This window comes from Cydia pomonella, chromosome 28, assembly GCF_033807575.1.
Source record: "Cydia pomonella isolate Wapato2018A chromosome 28, ilCydPomo1, whole genome shotgun sequence".
NCBI classification, from domain to species: Eukaryota; Metazoa; Arthropoda; class Insecta; order Lepidoptera; family Tortricidae; genus Cydia; species Cydia pomonella.
In genome coordinates this window covers 6,414,529-6,436,251 of record NC_084730.1, presented here as the reverse complement: position 1 = coordinate 6,436,251, position 21,723 = coordinate 6,414,529, and the positions used below count along the sequence as shown (strand labels likewise).

At 37.7% G+C, this 21,723-nt stretch overlaps 2 protein-coding genes across 7 annotated transcripts in view; one reads left to right on the top strand and one right to left on the bottom strand.

The window, feature by feature from the left end:
* The window catches only part of LOC133533079 (protein diaphanous), a 72,868-nt gene that overhangs the window by 27,289 nt on the left and 23,856 nt on the right, over positions 1–21,723 (top strand). For 5 of the 6 annotated variants that reach the window (XR_009801791.1, XR_009801790.1, XR_009801789.1 and 2 more), the window contains 13 exons: positions 1,094–1,222; positions 3,706–3,836; positions 4,227–4,402; positions 5,387–5,441; positions 7,341–7,379; positions 8,418–8,462; positions 11,898–12,061; positions 13,360–13,488; positions 14,486–14,586; positions 15,188–15,365; positions 16,932–17,105; positions 18,337–18,489; positions 20,369–20,487. Coding sequence is in view for 1 of the 6 variants with exons in the window: in XM_061872021.1 (XP_061728005.1) it covers positions 1,094–1,222; positions 3,706–3,836; positions 4,227–4,402; positions 5,387–5,441; positions 7,341–7,379; positions 8,418–8,462; positions 11,898–12,061; positions 13,360–13,488; positions 14,486–14,586; positions 15,188–15,365; positions 16,932–17,105; positions 18,337–18,489; positions 20,369–20,487 (1,593 nt within the window). In the remaining 5 variants the exon portion in view is untranslated. The remainder of the gene's footprint in view (positions 1–1,093; positions 1,223–3,705; positions 3,837–4,226; positions 4,403–5,386; positions 5,442–7,340; positions 7,380–8,417; positions 8,463–11,897; positions 12,062–13,359; positions 13,489–14,485; positions 14,587–15,187; positions 15,366–16,931; positions 17,106–18,336; positions 18,490–20,368; positions 20,488–21,723) is intronic. The other variant, XR_009801792.1, reaches the window with a different exon arrangement.
* Positions 1–21,723, bottom strand: part of LOC133533090 (small ribosomal subunit protein eS1) — a 196,414-nt gene that overhangs the window by 151,045 nt on the left and 23,646 nt on the right. The window lies entirely within an intron of this gene.

The window sequence follows — 21,723 nt, the reverse complement described above, 5'->3', positions numbered from 1 at the left end:
GCCTACTCAATTTCATGTTTGCACTTAGACAAAACTATAATAGCATACTATTTTCGATGGAGCTCCCGACTCAACTATAATGGGTTGATTATACAACACTTTACTGAATTATAATGAGGGCTTAAGACAAAACAAAACAATATAACAGTCCTTTAAGAAATTTGACTCCGATTCGGCGAGACTTAAATTTTTATAGAATACCTAATTTGTATGTGTATAGTGTCAGGGACAGCCGACAGGGCATTGTTATATTTTGAACGTCATATGTACAGCAAAGTGCATTATGGAACTAAAAACGCAATGACAAGCAAGATCAACTTAGCAGACGTCCAATGTGTATATATATGTTGTTATTTAAATTACAAGTACCTGGGCGTCCGATCGTTGCTCGGTTATAACTATTTATTGTAATATGGTGGTGTATGGTGGTGATAATCTTAACTACATTTTTTTACTAAATTAAACTTGTCTAAAACAATAAAATATATATCTAAATATATAATCTTGAACATATATATATAAAAAAAAACAAAAGTTAGTCACCGGGCGAGATTCGAACCCGTAACACTCGTTTCTAGCAGTCCGCGTCTTAACCCGCTGGGCCAGACGGACAGTGGCCGGCAACACGAAATTAGCGACCATATTCTGCGTCGAAAGAAAAACGCATGAAAACTCGAAAACACGCGTTTTCCCAAACATACGACTAATCTAGATCGATTGTATACCCCCAAAAACCCCCATATACCAAATTTCAGCGAAATCGTTAGAGCCGTTTTCGAGATCACAGAAATATATATACAAGAATTGCTTGTTTAAAGGTATAAGATATATTATTATTTGACGACCGGTCTGGTCGATAAAGCCGATGGTCCCAGGTTCGAATCCCGGTGAAGGCGTTTATTTGTGTGATGAACGCAGATATTTGTTCCTGAGACATGGGTGTTTTTTATGTATATAAGTATGTATTTATCTATATCGTCACCTATTGCCCATAATACAAGCTTTGCTTAGTATGGCTAGGTCGATTTCTGAAATATTGTCCCCAATATTTATTATTAAAATTATATAATTATAACACTATGTTGTGTTTCAGAGTGGATTTCCACGACGCCAACGAATGTTTCGAGCTCGTAAAGAACCTAGTAATGGACACGCCGGCAGAACCATACCTACTGTCCATACTGCAACATTTGCTGTTCATACGAGACGATGAATTGATAAGGTAAGACCGCTTAAAGAGAATTTGAAGTAGAGATTGTCAAAGAATACTTTGTAGCCACAGTAAATTTACTGCCATCTTTCGACACATGATCAAAACTTTTAGAACGCCATTTGACTTTGATCCTTATTCTTCCACTGATATGTGTTAAATTTATTAAATATCAGAAAGTGGCGCCATCTAATAGATCAAAGGCCGAAGGTATGGCGGCATCGTTTCGAGCGATGGCGCCAGAACCTTTAGCCGATGTAAGATGGCGCCACTTTTTGATATTGAACAATTTGTTTTTTTTTTTTTTTTTTTTTTTTTTATACTACGTCGGTGGCAAACAAGCATACGGCCCATCATATGTGTTACCGGTGAAAGAATAAGGATCAAAGTTGAATGGCGTTATAACAGTTTTAATCACGGGTCGAAAGATGGCAGTAAATTTACTGTGGCTACAAAATCTTCTTTGACAATCCACCTCTCTATATTATTATCTTTGCCTCTAACTTGATGAAAAATGCATGTCCCGTAAGTTGTCATACATTTTATGCATTTTTTTTTCCTTAATATGAACAGTGAGCTATAGAATATAGATCATAATATTCGCGAGAAACCGTTTATATGACTTGAACCTTAATAATGTCCAATGCGTAGAGGAGATTTTCTGTGAGTTTTAAGACAACTTTTTAGCTGGGGAGCCGGCGATGCTAAATGTGCAGTTACTCGAGCATTGTAGAGACCTATTGGTTTCGAAAGATTAGATGATCATACAAAAAAAAATGTTATATAAAGTTTTCTTTTCCAGCGAGCAGGAAAGTGTCTACAGAATTTTTTCAAATTTCGGGGGGGTTTGTGGAGGATTAAAAAAATCGTTAAGTATATTGTGGATTTGGTCATTTTGGCCCAAATTAATGTTATAATTGTTCTATAACCTTCTGTGTCAATTATTTTCGCATTTCCCTAATCTGACGATCACAAATTCGACGCCCGAATTTCACATTGTAACCGCCAGATGAAGTAAATGTCTACAAATAATTGTCAGATTTAATAATATAACAATTATAGCATTAATTTGGACTTAAATGACCAATTCCGCAATCTGCTTAACGATTTGTTGACGGATCAACATATACAGCTAAAAGTGGTTAAGGTAGACTCCACGCGGTAGCAAGATATCACTCATATGTAAATACTAACTGCCAACAGGACTAATTATATACTTAGTTAAGGCAAAATTTAGTTAACATAATCTCCAAATATAGAGATTGTAACTGAGTGCAGACTGTACCTCAACAAAAACAAACGCTGAAATAAACAGATTAAGTTTTTATTTATTTTTATTTTATTTATTTATTTAAACTTTATTGCACAATATAACAAATAAAGTACAAATGGCGAACTTAATGCCTAAAGGCATTCTCTACCAGTCAACCATCAGGCTAAACAGAAACAGTAGTACGTGCAGGCATTAAACAAAAAAAAACAGAATAAAAGAGAGCTTGTCGAAAAAGTGCTTGCGTAACATACGCTTAAACGAGAGCTTGGTTTGAGCCTGTCTGATGTTGAGTGGAAGATCATTCCAAAGCCGGATCGCCTGAACGGTAAAGGAGTTAGAGACAAAACCAGAACTATGACAAGGAACAGTAAGCTTGCACCCTTCGCGAGTCCCGTAGTCTCAACGGGACTCGCGAAGGGTGCAGCCTGTTCGGGCAGTTATAAAATGAAATTTGGATCTGAGATAGTCGGGTGCTGTTTTAATTTTTTTTTTATATCTTAATCTGACGCGCTCGAGTAACTACAAAAATTCCCTCTTGTCCTTGATGTGTACGTTTTCCATCTTATTATGTCTAATTCCGACCTGAACCTTTAACCTTTTGAACGCATCGTGAACCTTATCGGAATGCACGAAGTTTGATATCAGGTTGTAGCCGCGGGCGTCAGTCGACATCTTTGGCGGCCAAAGTGTTAAACTAAGCCTACTTTAAAAAATCGGGTAAGGTTTCAAGTAGATAAATTCATCGCGTTGTTCCGGCATTTTTCCATGGCACATGGGAGCCTGGGGTCCGCTTGGCAACTAAAAAAAACGCATTTGTTCCGGACATATGTAGTATGCCAAAAAATATCAAATAATTCATAGTATAAACATCTGCGAGGATATTACGGTTTGTTTTGCGGTTTTTGAAAGAAATTAATTTTTTGTTACTGCTGTACAAAAGATATTGTAATAAAAAAATGAATATAATAACTTTGGTTTCTATGTCAATGAGAGATGAATTTCAGCTCACAGTGCAGCGCTTCAAGTGGATAAATAACACTTAGCAAATATCTAACCCCCTTATTCATAAACGTCTACTAAAGTTACGATGCCGCTAATAATCGTTCGTCCCTTTCCATCATACCAATACGTCGGAAAGGGACAAACGATTATTAGAGGCATCGTAACTTTAGTAGACGTTTATGAATAAGGGGCTTAAAGTGTTTCTCCTGTTGTCGTTCAGGCCAGCATACTACAAGTTAATAGAGGAATGCATCACGCAGATAGTCCTCCATAAGAACGGCTACGACCCCGACTTCAGAGCCACGCAGCGATTCAATATCGACGTGCAGCCGCTTATAGAAGGTCTAATAGGTATGTCAACTTAAAACCTCTTTATATCATATAAATCTTGCCAATCATATGATAAACCAGGAGTCTCTAATCTTTTTGATCAGAGGGCTACGACCAACCATTGGATTTCCTCAATTTCCTGTTTGCTCTTCGCCTACGCAAGGGCTCGCAGGCCGTTTTTTGGAGACTTGGCTAAAGTGACAGTATTTATTTAGGCATCCGACCAGCGGCGATCGGAATCGAATCGGACCGTACCGGAATCTACATCTACGTGTTTCGTGATAAAACAGTTGCTATCTGTGCTCTTTCTCGTTGCACCGCCGAGCTGATTTGTGCTTTAAGAAGTAAATAGATTAAAATATGCGAATTCAACCAAAAAAATCCCAACTAATATATTTTAAATTTTCACAGAAAAATCAAGAGCAGAAGAAGAAAGAAAAGTAGACGAATTAAAACAAAAGCTAGAGGCCGCCATAGCAGCGAGACAGGAGGCCGAAGCGAGAGCAGAGCACTTAGAACAACGTCTAAAAGGCTCGCCCAGCGGCCCGGGAGGCGTCACGCAGGGAAATATAGCTGCTATTGCTAAGGTAACAAATACTATTACTGTGAAAGTACTTGCGATAAGGTTTCATTCAAGGAAGCTGTAATCTGGTATAGTAACTTAGAGGCCGCTATAGTGAGACTGGAGGCCGAAAGAGGCCGTTATAGAGGCCGAAGCGAGAACTCAAAAACGACATAACATCTAATTATGGCTAAAACTAGCCGTTTACAGATAAAAAAAAACTAATCTCGTTTTTCGAAATACCAATAGATTTCTACGACGCTCGAGTAACTACACATTTAGCATCGCAGGCTCCCCAGCTATAACGAATAGCAAAGCGATGGCATACAGACAGACATGGACTAAAAAGATCCCGATGAATTGAGAAACTCGCATTCTTTCTTTTATTTATTTATTTATTTAAGCTTTATTGCACAAAAGAAAACCTTATAGTACAAAAGCGGACTTAATGCCATGAGGCATTCTCTGCCAGTCATCCTTTAGGCAAAGCAGAGAGATTGTGGGCGGTGCTACTTTATTATTATTATTTCTATTTTAATTTATTTAGAAAACAAACAGCCTTTTACAATTATATCTAAAGTAAATGAACTAAAAATAGGCCTAAAGTTTCCTACATAGAAAACTATTACATAGAAATGTAAATTACGCAATTATAAATGTCATTATTCATATCATTCATATCATTATTCATATCATTTATATCATTGTTCAGAGAAGTTTTAACGCTTGAGTGGCTAAGGCAAGTTTATTTTGCTCCTGTTGAATCGAAGCTGCCATATAGTATCAAACTTTGGGGCGACACGTACGACTACAATATCTTGACATTTGTGGCTGATGGCTGTAATTGTTTGTGTATAGCTTTTTGACATTTAAGTGATGTTTTTATTATTTAGTGTATGTTCCTAATGTACTTTACTGTATGACTACCTAATGTAAGTTAGCATGTAAAAATAATCAGACAATACTGTATTGTTAATGAAAATAAAGAATTGAATTGTATTCATCGCAGGCCATAGGCAGCCCCGGAGGCCCGGCGCCGCCGCCGCCGCCGCCGATGCCGGGAGGTGAGCACACCACATTATAAGTTACCGTTTCAGCCAAAACCTACCACATTGTCGGATGATTAAGCTTGATTTTTCGGTGTAAATCGTTATGGAAATAGCGTTTTATTAACCACAGATGTTTGGTTGAAAACGGCACTTTTGTACATACACACTTTCTCTCTTCCACGACCTATTTTTTAAGCGCTTTTGATTTCGGTTTTTTAGCACAAAATGATCGCAGTGAACTTGGATTCGTTTTGCTTTTAAATATAGGGCTTAATTTATTAATCTCCTGCTAAAATATGCAAAAAAGAAGCTAGAGTCAGACCAAGATAAGATGGCAGCGGTTTTGACAGACCTGACTATGCAATTGTTATTTTAGACTTCTATGAAATTATGACGTTTACTTGCACCGGCTGGGCTATCAAAACCGCTGCCAACTTAGTTTGATCTGACTTTATCATTATCACATACAATACATTGTCATCTGATAAGCCGACAAATTTTAAACGATTTCGAAATCTGTAACATACCAAATGTTGTTCAGTATGATATATATATATCGCCATATTTAGCTAAAAGAATGGCACTAAACTTCAAAAAAGCATCCTTTTTAACGGTCATTCGCGGATGGTCTAGAACGCAAAATGACTACTGTAATATTTTGTCTATATCGCTATTAGTCTACATCGCAAACGGTCTAGAACGCAAAATGACCACAACATTGTATATGGGTAGGTTAGGTTCGTTAGGTATCTTCAAATGGCCGAAGGCCAAACAGTACAGAGTAGGAGCCCGCGGGGCTCCGTCGACATCGCTATAAAGTTAAGATAAAACGGAAAAAATTATGTGGGCATTTTGCGTTCTAGTCCGTTAGAGCGGTAGACTATAACCGATGTAGGTAAAATATTACACTAGTCATTTTGCGTTCTAGACCGTCCGCGAATAACCCCTTTTTCGGTAAGACGAAAGTAAAAACGTATTAATTATTTCTCTTAATATTGTCATTATTGAAAATATTTTGACACAATTTGTTATATATTAACCAGTGTTATGCCCCTACGTTTGACTTTTGTCGAATTTTTAATTGAGTTATGAGCATTTATAAATTTGTAATAAAACTGTTTTTCGCTCCTAATTTACTAAAACTCAAACGTCCCCTACGTTTAAATTATACACCGTGTTTTTATTGAATTCCGTTACCTTCGGGGTATCGGTAAATACGTTTAAGGAAACTTAATGGCATAGTTAATTAAAAAAAAAAAAATTGTTATTTATTTAATTATTTTTATTTTTATAAAACGTTATTAAATGATGCATATAGCGTTGTTATAACATGAACATTACATTTAACTCAATTAAACAATTGAAAACTGACATATCAATGTCATTTCGAACATCGATCGTCCGAGATAGTACTTACGTTTAGTAGCAAATGTATGAACCCGTACTAAACACTAATCAATATGTAAACAGGCCCTAAGGCAAGTGTACACGCTGGTAAGGGCCTCATAAGATAAAAAATAATAATGGATCCTCTCCGAAATGGAGTTAATTAGAATACCGGTGTCTTTGGGAAAGTTACTTAATTTAAGCTCAGGTATGCACCCTTGAAATTAACGGAAAAAAAACACGGTGTATATAAAATAGCTTTTGTTAAAGTACATAAAATTATGTAAATATATTTTCCATAATATCAATATCCAGAAAGGAAAATGAGGACTACGTTTTTATGGAGAAGCGTCCCCTTTCCTCTTAGGCACTAATTTTGGGGGTTGAAAAATCAGCTCTTAATTTATTTATATATTCAATAATATACAATTTCTATAACAATCTGGTATCTAAATTAGCTAACTTTTGGTAGACGGTTTACTAACTTCGCACTAAGGCATGCTATACTATGTGGGTGTGTGTTTCTAGGAGGGCCTCCACCACCACCACCACCGCCTATGCCTTCAGGTTTGTAATTTTTTAGTTATTTTATTTTTGGGGGTATTACTTTTAAAAACGTTAAAGAGTATTTTAGCGCAACTTTATTGTCGCGTTCTCTAATGTCATTTCTCAGTCTATATACTGGGAGAAGCGACGGGAAATTAAATTACAAAATAAGTTTTTGGAAAAAAAAAATTCGTACAAGCTTTTAGCGCTGACTGTCTTTTTCTTTCCACCGGCAACTAATTCTCATCGAGACAATTCTAAAAACCCCAAACACAATTAGGTTGCGTTGTTTTATCACAGAGTTCCTGTGTCCACCTCCTGTCACCATCATCAGATCAGCTCGATGGTACCACAATATTGCATTGTCACCCGACTTACATATTTATGCAAATTTTCAGCTTTATAGGAAGTCGGGAAGTGGGTCAAATTTAACTTGCAAGATTTTAACCATACAAACATACATATGTAAGTCGGGTGACAATGCAATATTATGGTAGCGTCGAGCTGATCTGATGATGGAGACAGGAGGTAGCCATAGGAAGTGTGATAAAACAACGCAACCCAATTGTGTTTGGGGTTTTTGAATTGGCTCGATGAGTATTAGTTGCCCGTGGTAAGAAAAGTACAGTCAGCGACAAAAGCTTGCACAGTCACGTCTGAAAATATATAAATATACCAAAAATATGTACTTATACACTACCTTATTGCATATATATTAAGGTAGTGTATATATATTTTTGGCACTTTGTCCGTATCGATATTTTCAGACGTGACTGTATCATAAAATAAATTTTGGTCAAAAACGGAGCAATGCACGGATTGTAGAGTTTGCGGGTTCAAGTCCTACCGGGAGCGTACATTTATCCATTTTTTACTTTAATATAAAAAAAGGTAGATTTTATACTTAGGTATAAAGAAACGTAAATTGCCTTGCTTGAATTGTAGTTTTCCTCTTAAAAGTGTTGTACATAATATACAATAATCAGAATAATTCTTGCATGTACTGTCGTCTCTTTCTTACTGCATGTGCATGGGTATATAGTTGTCTTGCTTTAACAGGGCCGGGTAGCGGAGGGCCGCCGCCGCCTCCGCCTATGCCTTCAGGTTTGGTTTTTTTTAATTTTTATTTGTTTTTTTTTTCAATATTATTTTTTACTTCGGTATAGATTGGTGAGCCGAATTTTTCAGTATATAGGAAAAGACGGCAAATTTGAAAAATATATATATACACGGTGCTCACGAGGACCCCGAAAGATTTGAATCACGCATTTCTGAGGCCAAACGAAGGAAAAATGAGAGGTCAAATTCGCAAAAAAGAAGTTTTATTTTTTATTTCGATTTTTTGAATGTATTTGTATATATATAAAATAATGTTATTGGTAAAACTGTCACTTTAAATGAATATTTACTTTTTTTCGTAAAACCTAGTTCAGTACCCCTAGTGTAAATTTAGTCGATAGAGAAACGTGACGTACGCGTTTGCGTTAAGTCTCATTTTGTATGGGTTTTTGAACAGCGCGCCAAGCGGGACGTTTTGGAAAGTCAAAAATCTCATACAAAATGACACTTAACGCAAACGCGTACGTCACGTTTCGCTGTCGAAAATATTTACACTAGGGGTACTGTTACTTGTCACTTTTTGACATCATTAACGATATTTAGACTACGTCCTATAGTGGCAACATCGCCATTAATAACGCGTGTTGCTAGTCTAAAACGCCTTTTTGTACCAAGAAGATGTTTTTGTTTTAATGTTAATATTTCTGAAACAAGGCGAATTCTAGAAAAGTTTATACGACATTTTAGTTTTTCAATATGATCAGGAATAAACTGTTAAAATCCATCGGGTTCCTCGTTAGCAAAGTGTATAGGAAGGTTTGATCTTCCATACAAAATTTTAAATTTGGTGTTTCTCTAAGGACAAATTGGTTTTTCAGACTAACTACGCTTACTTTTTTCAGTTAGAGTGAAATTTGACACGACAGTTAGTGGTAAACCAAAGAGTTATTGGTTGTAGAAAAGTTGTAAAAACTAAGTAAAAATCTTGTTCTTAGTTTGACAGCTGAAAGTTTTTTTTTTATAGCCTACATTGTGTCCCACTGCTGGGCAAAGGCCTCCCCTGTTTTCCGCCACTCGTCACGGCTTTGTGCATGCGCCCGCCAGTCGCCGCGAAATGAGTCCAGTTCGTCTCGCCATCTCGTTTTTGGCCTTCCTCTGCCTCGGGTGATCTGTGGTGCCCATTCGGTCGCTATTTTGGCCCATCTGTCCGGGTGCATCCTACAGATGTGCCCCGCCCAATCCCATTTGAGCTTGGCGGCCTTCACACCCACATCTGCGATACCTGTTTTGGAGCGCAGCTCTGTGTTCCTTATCCGATCGATTCTACGGACTCCGAGTACGCTCCGCTCCATTGCTCGCTGGCAAATCTTGAGTCGGGACTTTTGAGCTTCTGTTAATGACCAAGTTTGGGCGCCGTAGGTTAAGATTGAAACGGAAGTTTTATCGCATAATGTATGGAGCCGAATTTTAAGCATTGTTGTTTTAGTACTCTTCTGTAACGAAACATTTTTTGGTATACTACATTATTCTGATTGCAACAGTTTTCGGTTTGGCATTTGCGCAAATGTGGCTGCTTCATTTTTGTTTGCCGTATTCGTGGAAGAGATGGTCAAATAAAAAGGCTTTAGGTGCGTTACTAACAATTTGTAGTCTTTGTGTTTATAGTCAGCTGCAAAAGTATACAGGGTGATTCATGAGACGTGAGCTGGACTAAGACTACACAATCAGTAAATGTTAATGAATCGTTCACCATCATATTTAAGTAAAACAATCACGCTTTTTATCTGTTATTTAACTTTTTCTTAAGGACAAATTTGATTATCTACAATCATGGACACCCTACAACAATTAATTAATAAAGATAAAACCTCTTTAACCGTTATGACAGCACTTTGATTATGAAGAAAATAAAATGTCACACTTGAGTGAGATACGATTCTATAAAAGTAACCAGACTCCGATGACATTCAATTTGTCACTTATTATGGATAAAACAAAGAGGGTGACCATAAATATCGTAAATAAAATAAAACTCTTTTTTTTGAACAGTAAAAATTAAATTAACGTTAAGCTCACAAATACTGGTACGAAACAGTTGCTGATAATTTACCGAATATGCAGGCTTGATCCTGCTCACGTCTCCTGAATCATCCTGTATATAGACCGCGGGCCAGGAGCATATTTTGCCAGTTATCGCCTCCCGGCTGATACTTTGTCAGATGATCTAAACTAGATGCTGTTTTAAATTTTAAAAACCGTTAGCCGGTTGTATCGCGGTGGAAAGATCGTCAGCTGTAAAATGAACATGTAAAAAATATGCGCCTTACCACTTTGTGTGCGGCAAAGTATGCGTAATGTGTAAATTGCGTAATCCGTTGATGGCTTTTCAGGCGTTAACGCCTGATGAAATGCTACATGCAAAGTTTCATGATTTGTTATTGCTATCATAAAAAGGTATAGCGCTTATGTTTTACATGTTCTTACCACCGCGATACAACCGGCTGACGATTTTTTAATTAAGAATAGCGTCTGAAGTATCATTTGATTAAGTATCAAACGGGAGGCGATGACAATTTTTTTCTGTTTTACGTGTTTCGCTGTCTGCCATTCGCCAACCCACCAACAGAGCGGCGGCTGACGTCCACGAGGGTTCATCATACCGAGCCGTTAACCACTACACAAGTTTTCGGTCGGGAGGCGATTGGTCATGGGCTTCTGTTCCTGGCTCGAGGTCTAATACATAAGCGGGGGGAATTTTCAGAATAATCTTTGTACAATCTTTTTTTTTATGAATAAAATAATACAATGATCATTGAAATTATTTCATCCGATAGTACAGTCAGCATCAAAAGTATCAGTAGTAAGAAAAAAAGATGGTTGTATATGCAAGACAATTAGACTGTAAAATATTTACTTTTGAACGTGAATTTTAGAGATTTTATAGGTAAATCTCTAAAATTCACATTTGGAAAAGTTATCCGGAATATCAGATACTTTTGGCGCGTTGTTTCATTCGCTACTATTGATGTTGACTGTACAATTTTGAGACAACTGGCATACAATGTTTTTAGCCAGAAATCGTGCATTATAAAATTAAAATTTTTTGAAATAGGTTCATTCTCAAATTATGTGACTGCGGTCAGGCTCAACTCCGTCAAACTTTTCATACATTTAATATGGTTTGACGGAGTTTATACTCTGTATCTTTAGGTATTTAAATAAAAGTAAACAAAATCTACCCTCAAATGGCTCCTAAGCCAGTTGAGGGTAGATGAAAATTACATGATCAAATAATGTAGGTCAGGTTGTTCAGTCTTAGATCCAGGCGGTTTTGTATTTGGTTGGTTAACCTATATGGGTTATAACTTATAACTACCCGAAAATGTACAAATTGTTTCTTTATATTTATTTAAATAACCAAAGATACAGAGTATAGACGCAGGTACAAATCTGGAGAATGACTCAATGTGTTGTATCCAGTGGGCGGAGGTCCGCCTCCTCCACCCCCTCCGCCGATGCCGGGCGGGCCCCCGCCGCCGCCCATGCCGGGCGCGGGCGGGCCGCCCCCGCCCCCGCCGCCGCCCATGATGGGCGGCCCGCGCCCGCCGCCGCCGCCCATGGGGGGACCCATGGCACCTAGAATGGTAAGTTACTTAATTTTAATAGAATTACGCGGTTATCTTCAAACGGCTCATGACTTCTCTGTTTTTTTTCTCTAATTACGTGTCTTGTTCTATTGTTAAATAATAGATTTTTTTCAAATCACGTCACAGCAATAAATATTTATTGTACATTTTATACTTTTTCGTACATATGTGAGAAGTAAAAAGCAGTATGAATTTATTACAGTACAGGGTAATTCTTAAGTCGTGAACAGGAACCCAATAATGCTTCCTTAAATTAACGCGGAGCGGTAATTCAAATGACAATGAATTATTTCCTTAATTAATTACCAGTGTATAAAAATATCCCTATTTACCAACATTCATGGCCACCCTACTAGCCACGTGATTTAATTGCAATGTGAACAACGTAATTACGGAAGGTGGAGATAAGGAACCAAATCTCCATGTACCAAAATGTGTCATCAAAAAACTTTAAATAGATGGCGCTACAATACCTAGAGTACTTGAACAAAAAAATCAAATCATAGACAGCGCACTTCACTCCGTCAATAACGCCTAGGTTCTTAGCTACTCTAACACTACTCTGGAGAGATTTGGAACTATTATTTATAGCTGACAGCTGGACACTTTTGCAACAGTTCTCCCATAAGAGTTGCCACTCCTCTTAATTCCACACTCCATAAACGTAATGTTATAACTTATAACATGTGTCATTGTCAATATTACTTTTTCTAGCGTTTCCAGCCAGAAAAATAGCAAGTACAAAGAGGTTGAATTAAATAATTTGATTAATAAGCTATAAATCCTTGACAGTTCTATGTAACAAGTAGGGTAACCATGAGACTCGGTAAATGTAAGTTAAAATATTAATTAATTATAAAATAAAGTTTAGAGATTTTTAAATATTCTTACGTACAACTGTTGATACTAAACGTACAGAGTTCACGACCTATGAATCCTCCTGTATAGTAAAATGAATTAATTCACTTCTCGCAGGATTCAATTAAATTTACTATATGTAATGTTCTAACCCAATATCCTCTTTCTTACACTCAAGTAAAATAAAACCAATTTACGAACCAAAATTACATTTTTATCTTTTCTGTGAGGAAACCGTCAACTTTTGGCTGGTTGCGCTAAACGAAGTTGCCTCTTTCCGGCTCCGTCGAGAAAGATAATATACACACTTCGACAGTAAATAAAAATCCCTCAAATCACATGTTCGTCAACCTCGGTTTCGCTTCGGCCAACAATTACATGTGATCTGACACATTTCTTACTTTACTGCCCAGGTATGTAATATACTGTTGTTACAGCCCCAACCCGACGTTTTGCCTCACGGTCTGAAACCTAAGAAGAAGTGGGAGGTGGAGGGCCCTCTAAAGCGAGCCAACTGGAAGACGATCGTACCTGCCAAGATGTCCGAGAAAGCCTTCTGGGTCAAGGTATAATAAAATACAATACACAATGAATTTATTTTTCACCACACCAACTGGTAAAGGCCCTCTTGATTGTTCAAAAACTAATGAAAAAGTTATATTTTATCCACATGTGGGGCAAAGTAATTAGATAATTTTTTTTGATTGTTTCCTTATGTTAGCTAGTAGAATTGACTTTTAAATGAGGATTTTGAATGATAATTTTATTACTTATTACATTCATTTGGATTTGATTTAATTTGAATAGTTTGGTATTTTATAGTAAATAGTTTCTTCGCGTTGGTGTGGTGAAAAAGTTTGTTTCACTCGGAGGCAGTTTGTTTAACCCTCGTGCCTTGAAACCCTCGCAACGCTCGAGATTCCATTTCTCGAACCACTCGCTATGCTTGTGGTTTAATTTTGGAATCTTTCGCTTGCTCGGGTATCAATAATAGCACGAGCGGTTAAACAACAACTTTGCCCCCTTGTAAAATAAATAACTATTTTACCTCAGCAGCTCGAACAAGCCTACTTTCGTCAATCCAGGAAGTTTCGTCACTCCTAGATGCCGACTAAGAAATAACTCTTTAGCAAGAAAAAGTTACCACTATTTCCTTACTTATACATATATTTTTCTTAATACTACGTTGGTGGCAGACAAGTATATGGCCCGCCTGATGGTAAGCAGACTCCGTTGCCTATGTACGTCTGCAACTCCAGAGGAGTTACATGCGCGTTGCCGACCCTAACACTCCGCATTCTCGTTGAGCTCTGGCAACCTTACTCACCGGCAGGAACACAACACTATGAGTAGGGTCTAGTGTTATTTGGCTGTGGTTTTCTGTAAGGTGGAGGTATTTCTCCAGTCGGGCTCTGCTCTAGATCTGGAATGACATCGGCTGTGCTGTACCCTACCACACTAAGCGAGATGACATTCACAGTGCCCATAACTATTATTGGACCTAGTTTAAGGACATACCCGGTTCAATGATTGTAATTTAGTAAGTATATTTATTTTATTTAGGTACAAGAAGAAAAAATGGCGTCACCCGACATCCTCAGTGGTTTGGCGCTCAAGTTCTCCAGCAAACCAGTCGCCAAAAAGAATGAAGATGCCGTCGATAAGTACGCGTAATAACATTCTTAATATATCCGAATTTAAAGAGGAAACACTAAGAAAGAAAACTTCCAATTTTGTGTATTCTAATACTTCTAGTATTGATTGGTAGCGCCATCTCTCTCACTAGCTCGGAATCACCTGAGATGATTCAGTTAAAATGTCGAACCGTACTGTTCTACCTTAGGGATAGCTAGGGGGCGCCATAAGCCTTCAGTAAGAAATGCATATACTTGGAAAAATTCGACCAATGCCGACGTGACCCCGGTGGCCGAGTGGCACCTGCCGCGATAGCAGAGGACGCTGGTTCGATTCCAGCCTGGGGCACTGGAGGCCTTGGTCACTTTTTCTTAGTATATGACATTTATTTCAGTTTATGATTACTTTCTTGTTGCCTAAGCAATTTTTTTTTAATTTGTTTAGAAACCAAACAGTCTTATATACATATCAACAATGCAATATTTATATTTTATTTTTATTATTTATTTATACAAGGAATTCCAACAGCTATAAAAAATACATTAAACTTTTTAGATAGTAGTACAGAGCCAATTACAGGAACTCGCAAATAGAATCTTATCTTATCTTATCTTATCTTTCTTCTTTCAGAGTACACACGCTAAAAAAAGTCAAAGACCTGAAAGTCCTAGACAGCAAAGCGGCACAAAACCTGTCTATTCTCCTTGGCGGCTCTCTAAAACACATGTCGTACGAGCACATACGAACGTGCGTGTTACGATGCGATACTACAGTGCTGTCGGCCAATGTGCTGGACTTACTTATACAGGTAATGTACCTTATGATGGCTCCCTCAAACACATGTCGTACGAGCACATACGAACGTGCGTGTTACGATGCGATACTACAGTGCTGTCGGCCAATGTGCTGGACTTACTTATACAGGTAATGTACCTTATGATGGCTCCCTCAAACACATGTCGTACGAGCACATACGAACGTGCGTGTTACGATGCGATACTACAGTGCTGTCGGCCAATGTGCTGGACTTACTTATACAGGTAATGTACCTTATGATGGCTCCCTCAAACACATGTCGTACGAGCACATACGAACGTGCGTGTTACGATGCGATACTACAGTGCTGTCGGCCAATGTGCTGGACTTACTTATACAGGTAATGTACCTTATGATGGCTCCCTCAAACACATGTCGTACGAGCACATACGAACGTGCGTGTTACGATGCGATACTACAGTGCTGTCGGCCAATGTGCTGGACTTACTTATACAGGTAATGTACCTTATGATGGCTCCCTCAAACACATGTCGTACGAGCACATACGAACGTGCGTGTTACGATGCGATACTACAGTGCTGTCGGCCAATGTGCTGGACTTACTTATACAGGTAATGTACCTTATGATGGCTCCCTCAAACACATGTCGTACGAGCACATACGAACGTGCGTGTTACGATGCGATACTACAGTGCTGTCGGCCAATGTGCTGGACTTACTTATACAGGTAATGTGCCTTATGATGGCTCCCTTAAACACATGTCGTACGAGAACACACGAACGTGCGTGTTACGATGCGATACTACAGTGCTGTCGGCCAATGTGCTGGCCTTACTTATACAGGTAATGTTACAAAAAAAAAAAAACTTCCCAGTAGTTATGAAAAAAAAAAAACTATATCTAAATCGACAAAAATAAACATAATATTGCACCTGGTTACAAAATTTCACCAGAATCGGTTGAGAACTGCGATCTGTAGAGGATAACCGGACATACGTAAGCATTTTTGCCCAAGCTCAAACTTGGCTATGCTCGCGCTTCACGCTCGCGGGTTGGTCTTAGATTGTCTAGAACACAAAGTGACTAGTGTAATATTTTGCCTATATCCCTTTTAGTCTACATCGCAAACGGTCTAGAACACAAAATGCCTACAATTATTTAGGCCTTTATTTATCTACATTTCATCATTTTATCTTTACTTCAGCGATGTCGACGGAACCCCGCCGCCGCGGGGCTCCTATTTCTGTGCGGTTTGGCCTTCGGCCATTAAAAGATAACTAACGAACCTAACCTACCTATAAGTGGTAATGTTGTGTTCTAGACCGTTTGCGATGTAGACTAAAAGGGATATAGCCAAAATATTACACTAGTCATTTTGTGTCCCAAGACCAACCGATGCTCGCTCGGTCAAAAACAACATTTTGAGTTTTTAACTTACACTATACTATGACCAATTATAACAAAATAAGCGGCGTAAAAAACGGTTACCATAGCATATGGACGTATACAACTACAAGGACGTCACATACGCGTTGCCGACCCTTTTAAAATAAGATTATTATTATATTTCTAACATTGTTTTTTTTTGTGTTTCCAGTACTTACCACCCGCGGACCAGTTAAAAAAGCTCTCAGAACTAAAAAACAAAGAAGACCTAACAGAAGCGGAGCAGTTCTCAGCAACAGTGGCTGATGTGAAACGTCTAGTGCCTCGGTTAAGGAGTTTAGCGTTTAGGGAACATTATACGGAGATGATATCTGAAGTGAAGCCGGTAAGTTATTACTAGATCTGGCAGTTGTTCATCGGTGGAGGCTACTCACTCTCCGCCCTCCACCAATCAACATATGCCAGATGCTTGGATCATAGGAGCCGCATGCTTCTTTAGTAACCTGATTACTATACGGTCTATCAAATATCAAATATCAAATATCAAACATTTATTCAGCAAATAGGCCACAGGGGCACTTTTACATGTCCATTTTTACAAACAATAAATTAAAAAAAAAACAATTACAAATATCGAATCTATGAAATAATAAATACTTTATTAGAGATGTATACTGTCTCTAAATGTCAAATTACACAAAAAAAAACTATGATAAAAAAATAAAACCATAAAATACTAAAATTCTTTAGAGATGTATAAGTCTCTACGTGTCAGAGATAAAATATAAAAATATATATTAAATTATCCTTAGAGATGTAGAGGGTCGCCAAGGCTTGAATTCTTATATAAATAATTAAAAGACTAAAAAATTAAAACAGACAAGAACCGAATGAAGTGTCTCACGTTAATGTCACTCAAAAGTAAAGTTACATACTTTAACATAACCTGTACCCCGTGTAAGCTTAAACAGACCGAGACTATCATATATCAGTCTAAATACACGACGAACACATTAACACCTTACCTTTATAACCTTTGTTTTCTCCCGGTAAGATGGCGCCACTTTTTGATATTTAACAAACTTAACACATTTCAGTGAAAGAATAAATAATAAATAAATATTATAGATAGGACATTATTACACAAATTGACAAGTCCCACAGTAAGCTCAATAAGGCTTGTGTTGAGGGTACTTAGACAACGATATATATAATATATAAATATTTATAAATACTTAAATACATAGAAAACACCCATGACTCAGGAACAAATATCCATGCTCATCACACGAATATATGCCCTTACCAAGATTTGAACCCGGGACCATCAGCTTCTTAGGCAGGGTCACTACCCACTAGGCCAGACCGGTCGTCAAAACACAAACACGTCAGAATAAGGATTAAAGGCAAATAGAGTTCTAAAAGTTTTAATCATGTGTCGAAAGATGGCAGTAAATTTACTGTGGCTACAAAGTTTTTTTTGACTATTCACCTCTATTTCAAATTTTCTTTGGTTTGGGGCTAGGTAGATTTGTGTAAAATTGTCCCCAAATATTTATTTATTTATTATTTAATTGCATACCTAAATAAAAATATTTTAATTATCTATATTGCAGGATATCGTCTCGGGTACAGCGGCGTGCGAAGAAGTGAAATCGAGCGGCAAATTCGCGAAGATTCTAGAACTGTTGCTATTATTAGGAAACTATATGAATACTGGCTCCAACAACGCGGGGGCGTATGGCTTCGAAATCAGCTTCCTGACTAAGGTGAGTTCAAAGGGTTCAACAGCAAAACTGCTGAGCTTTTAGGGCTCAAAAGACACAAAGCCTGCGCGGTGACTAGAATATTGACTGGACACTGTAAGTTGAACAAACACATTTCAAATTGGAAAGAAACAAGGTGCGACATGCAGGTTCTGCCAGGAGTCCGAGGAGACTGCAATGCACATTATCTGTTCCTGTGGACCACTAATGTCGAAAAGAAGTACCTACTTAGGGCGCCACGTATTGCAACCCTATGAGGTACAGAGCACGGCCCGAAAAATCTGGAACTTCCTGGATTCCACGGGCATTAGTAATGAACTTTAAAGGGCCGTCACAATAGATCACTGCTTGGTCGAAGTGGCGCTCAAAGGCCCGCAACACCCCGATAATAATAAGATGTCCGTCCGTCCGTCTGTCACCAGGCTGTATCTCATGAACTGTGCTATCACAGTTCATGAGATACTGACTATTCAGCCAGTTGAAATTTCTACAGATTATGTATTTCTGTTGCCGCTATAACAGCTAATACTAAAAACAGAATAAAATAAATATTTAAGGGGGCTCCCATATAAAAAAGTGATTTTTAGATAATGGTACGGAACCCTTCGTGCGCGAGTCCGACTCGCACTTGGAGGATTTTCTTGTTTTTGCAAAGTGTTATTTCTCACTTTCGTAGATCTGTTAATGTGGATATTTAGACTATGTCCCATAGCAGCAACATCGCCATAAAAAAGGCATCTACCACGAAGTAACATTTTTTTTTTATCGATTGATATTAACTCTGAAACTAGGCAAAATCGACAAAACTTTATAAGACACATTAATATTTAAATATGATCAGCAGGGCTCGAACAAATCATGCCGATGACGTCAAGCCATTCATAGGATGATTTCAAATAGTATTTTTATTTTTCATAGGTGTTTCTCAGAGCGTTTCAACCGCATAATTAAGATCAGTTTTGGTTATTTTGAACAAGAAAGCTACCTAGTTAGTTAGCTAGCTAGTTTACCGTAACCATAAATGGCATACCAATCTTGGGGAACTTCGACATAAATGCGAACAGGGGACTGTCAGCGGTTGAAACGCTGTGAGAAACGCCCATGGAGTGAGCACTCTAAGTTTGGTTATACCTCTATGCTTACAGTAACAAGTTTCGTGAGATTATTTTATTCAAGACATCACCCTGCCACCTAAATTCCATGGAATTATTTACTATTATTTTGTTAGTTAGTGCGACTTGTCACACAGTGGTTTAAATACAAACAACATCATTTGCGCAATATTACGTCACTTGTGCCATCCACATGATTTGTTCGAGCCCTGATGATCAGGAATTCATTAAAATCTTTCAGCTTCCTCATGAACCTTGTATAATTTTCTAACAAAATAGTTATTTATGATTTATGATACAACGTTTTGCACTATACTCTGTATCTGTAGGTATTTAAATAAAAGTAAACGAAATCTACCCTCAAATGGCTCCTTAAGCCGGTTGAGGGTAGATGAAAACATTACATGATCAAATAATGTAGGTTAAAGTCAGGTCGTTCAGTGGCAGATCCAGGCGGTTTTATATTTGGTTGGTTAACCAATAAATGTTATAACTACCCGAAAATCTACAAATTGCTTGTTTACTTTTATTTGAATATTTAAACTTTCGATATATGCACGGAAAGTGCCCATTCCCGCACTAATAGTGTTGGTTGAGAATTGTTGGAGTTCAGAGGTAACAAACATAAAAAGAAACACACAACTAATTGTGAACCTCCTCCTTTTAAAATGTTGAAGTCGGTTAATAAAGTATACCCTAGCTCCTAGAGTACTAGACCAAAGTTGATCCAACTACTATGATAAAATTAATGGTTTTATGTATATTTTCAGTTAACAGCGACAAAAGATTTGGAGAACAAGCAAACGTTGCTACATTACTTGGTCGACACGATCGAGAGGAAGTTCCCGGACGCGCTCAACTTCGCCGAAGAAATGCCTCACATAGACAGGTACCATCGACAACACTTAACTGTCCATCGGTGGACCTTATTACAAAAGGCATAAGGTCCACCGATGGACAGTTAAGAGTGTTGCTGTTTGTATGAAATACGTATGTGACCGAAACCGGCAAAGCGTCCCACTTTGTCGCTTGCCATGAGGACGACTTGTCAGGTTATTCGTATAATGATACAAGCAAATCTCGTCCTTATGGCAAACGACAAAGTGGGACATTTTTCCAGTTTCGGTCACATATTTGTATAAACAGGGAGGAAGGTTGTTTTTCAAAATTGAATAGTGGAATCTTGAGTTTTTCGAGGGCTTCGGGAGTAAAAATTTTTTTTGTGTGAAACATAAAATTATTTGCAGCATAAGGAGGTTAGTCAGACAGTTCAGTCAGAACGGCTGAACAGATTTTCATGAAACATGGCTAAGAACACTTGGATAAAATTATTTATGACACAAAAAAAACTAAACGAAAATCGGTTCATCCGTTTAGGAGCTACGATACCACAGACAGATACACAGACAGACACCCCTCTCTTTTTGCGTCTGGGGTTAAAACATGAAAAATGTCTAGTCTAAATTAATGTTATTTAAATCTTTATTCTCAATCATCGATTGAAAGGCCATTCTACCAGTTAACGTGAAGAAAATACATAATTTTTTTATACTTTTGTGGATAAAATGCAGCTTTGGACACTGACTTGAAGCTGGTGTGACATAATTCGTCGTTGTTTCGTTACAAATTCAATGAAAAAATGTATATTTCCTTATGTTTTGATGGCCCACTTCGTGATCCTCTTCCTGGGGATACGTATGATGCTTTCAAGTATAAGTTTTGCCCTTCTTCACAGGTTTTAATCAACTCATTTTATGTGAAAACATATGTTCTACAAAAAATACCGGTATCATTACTATCTTTTACGTTCTTTGGTTTATTATTTCATTTTTAATAGGACTATCTGATAATACAAAGTTGTGACCTAAATACACGATGCAGTCCTACATAAAGAGCAAAAATTATTTAAAAAATTGGGCTGTTTCATTTTTTTTTTTTTTATTAACCGGTTCCAAGTCACAGGGCCTGCAACCCTTCGTTTCCCGGCCTCTATAGTAAACATAAACACGTATTTCATGGTTAATTTAATATGAAACACAGACTTTAAAATAGTGATTGTTTACATGTGTCTGAACTAGGACTCCCTGTGTTTCAGGCGAGATATATCACAAATATTGTTCATGTA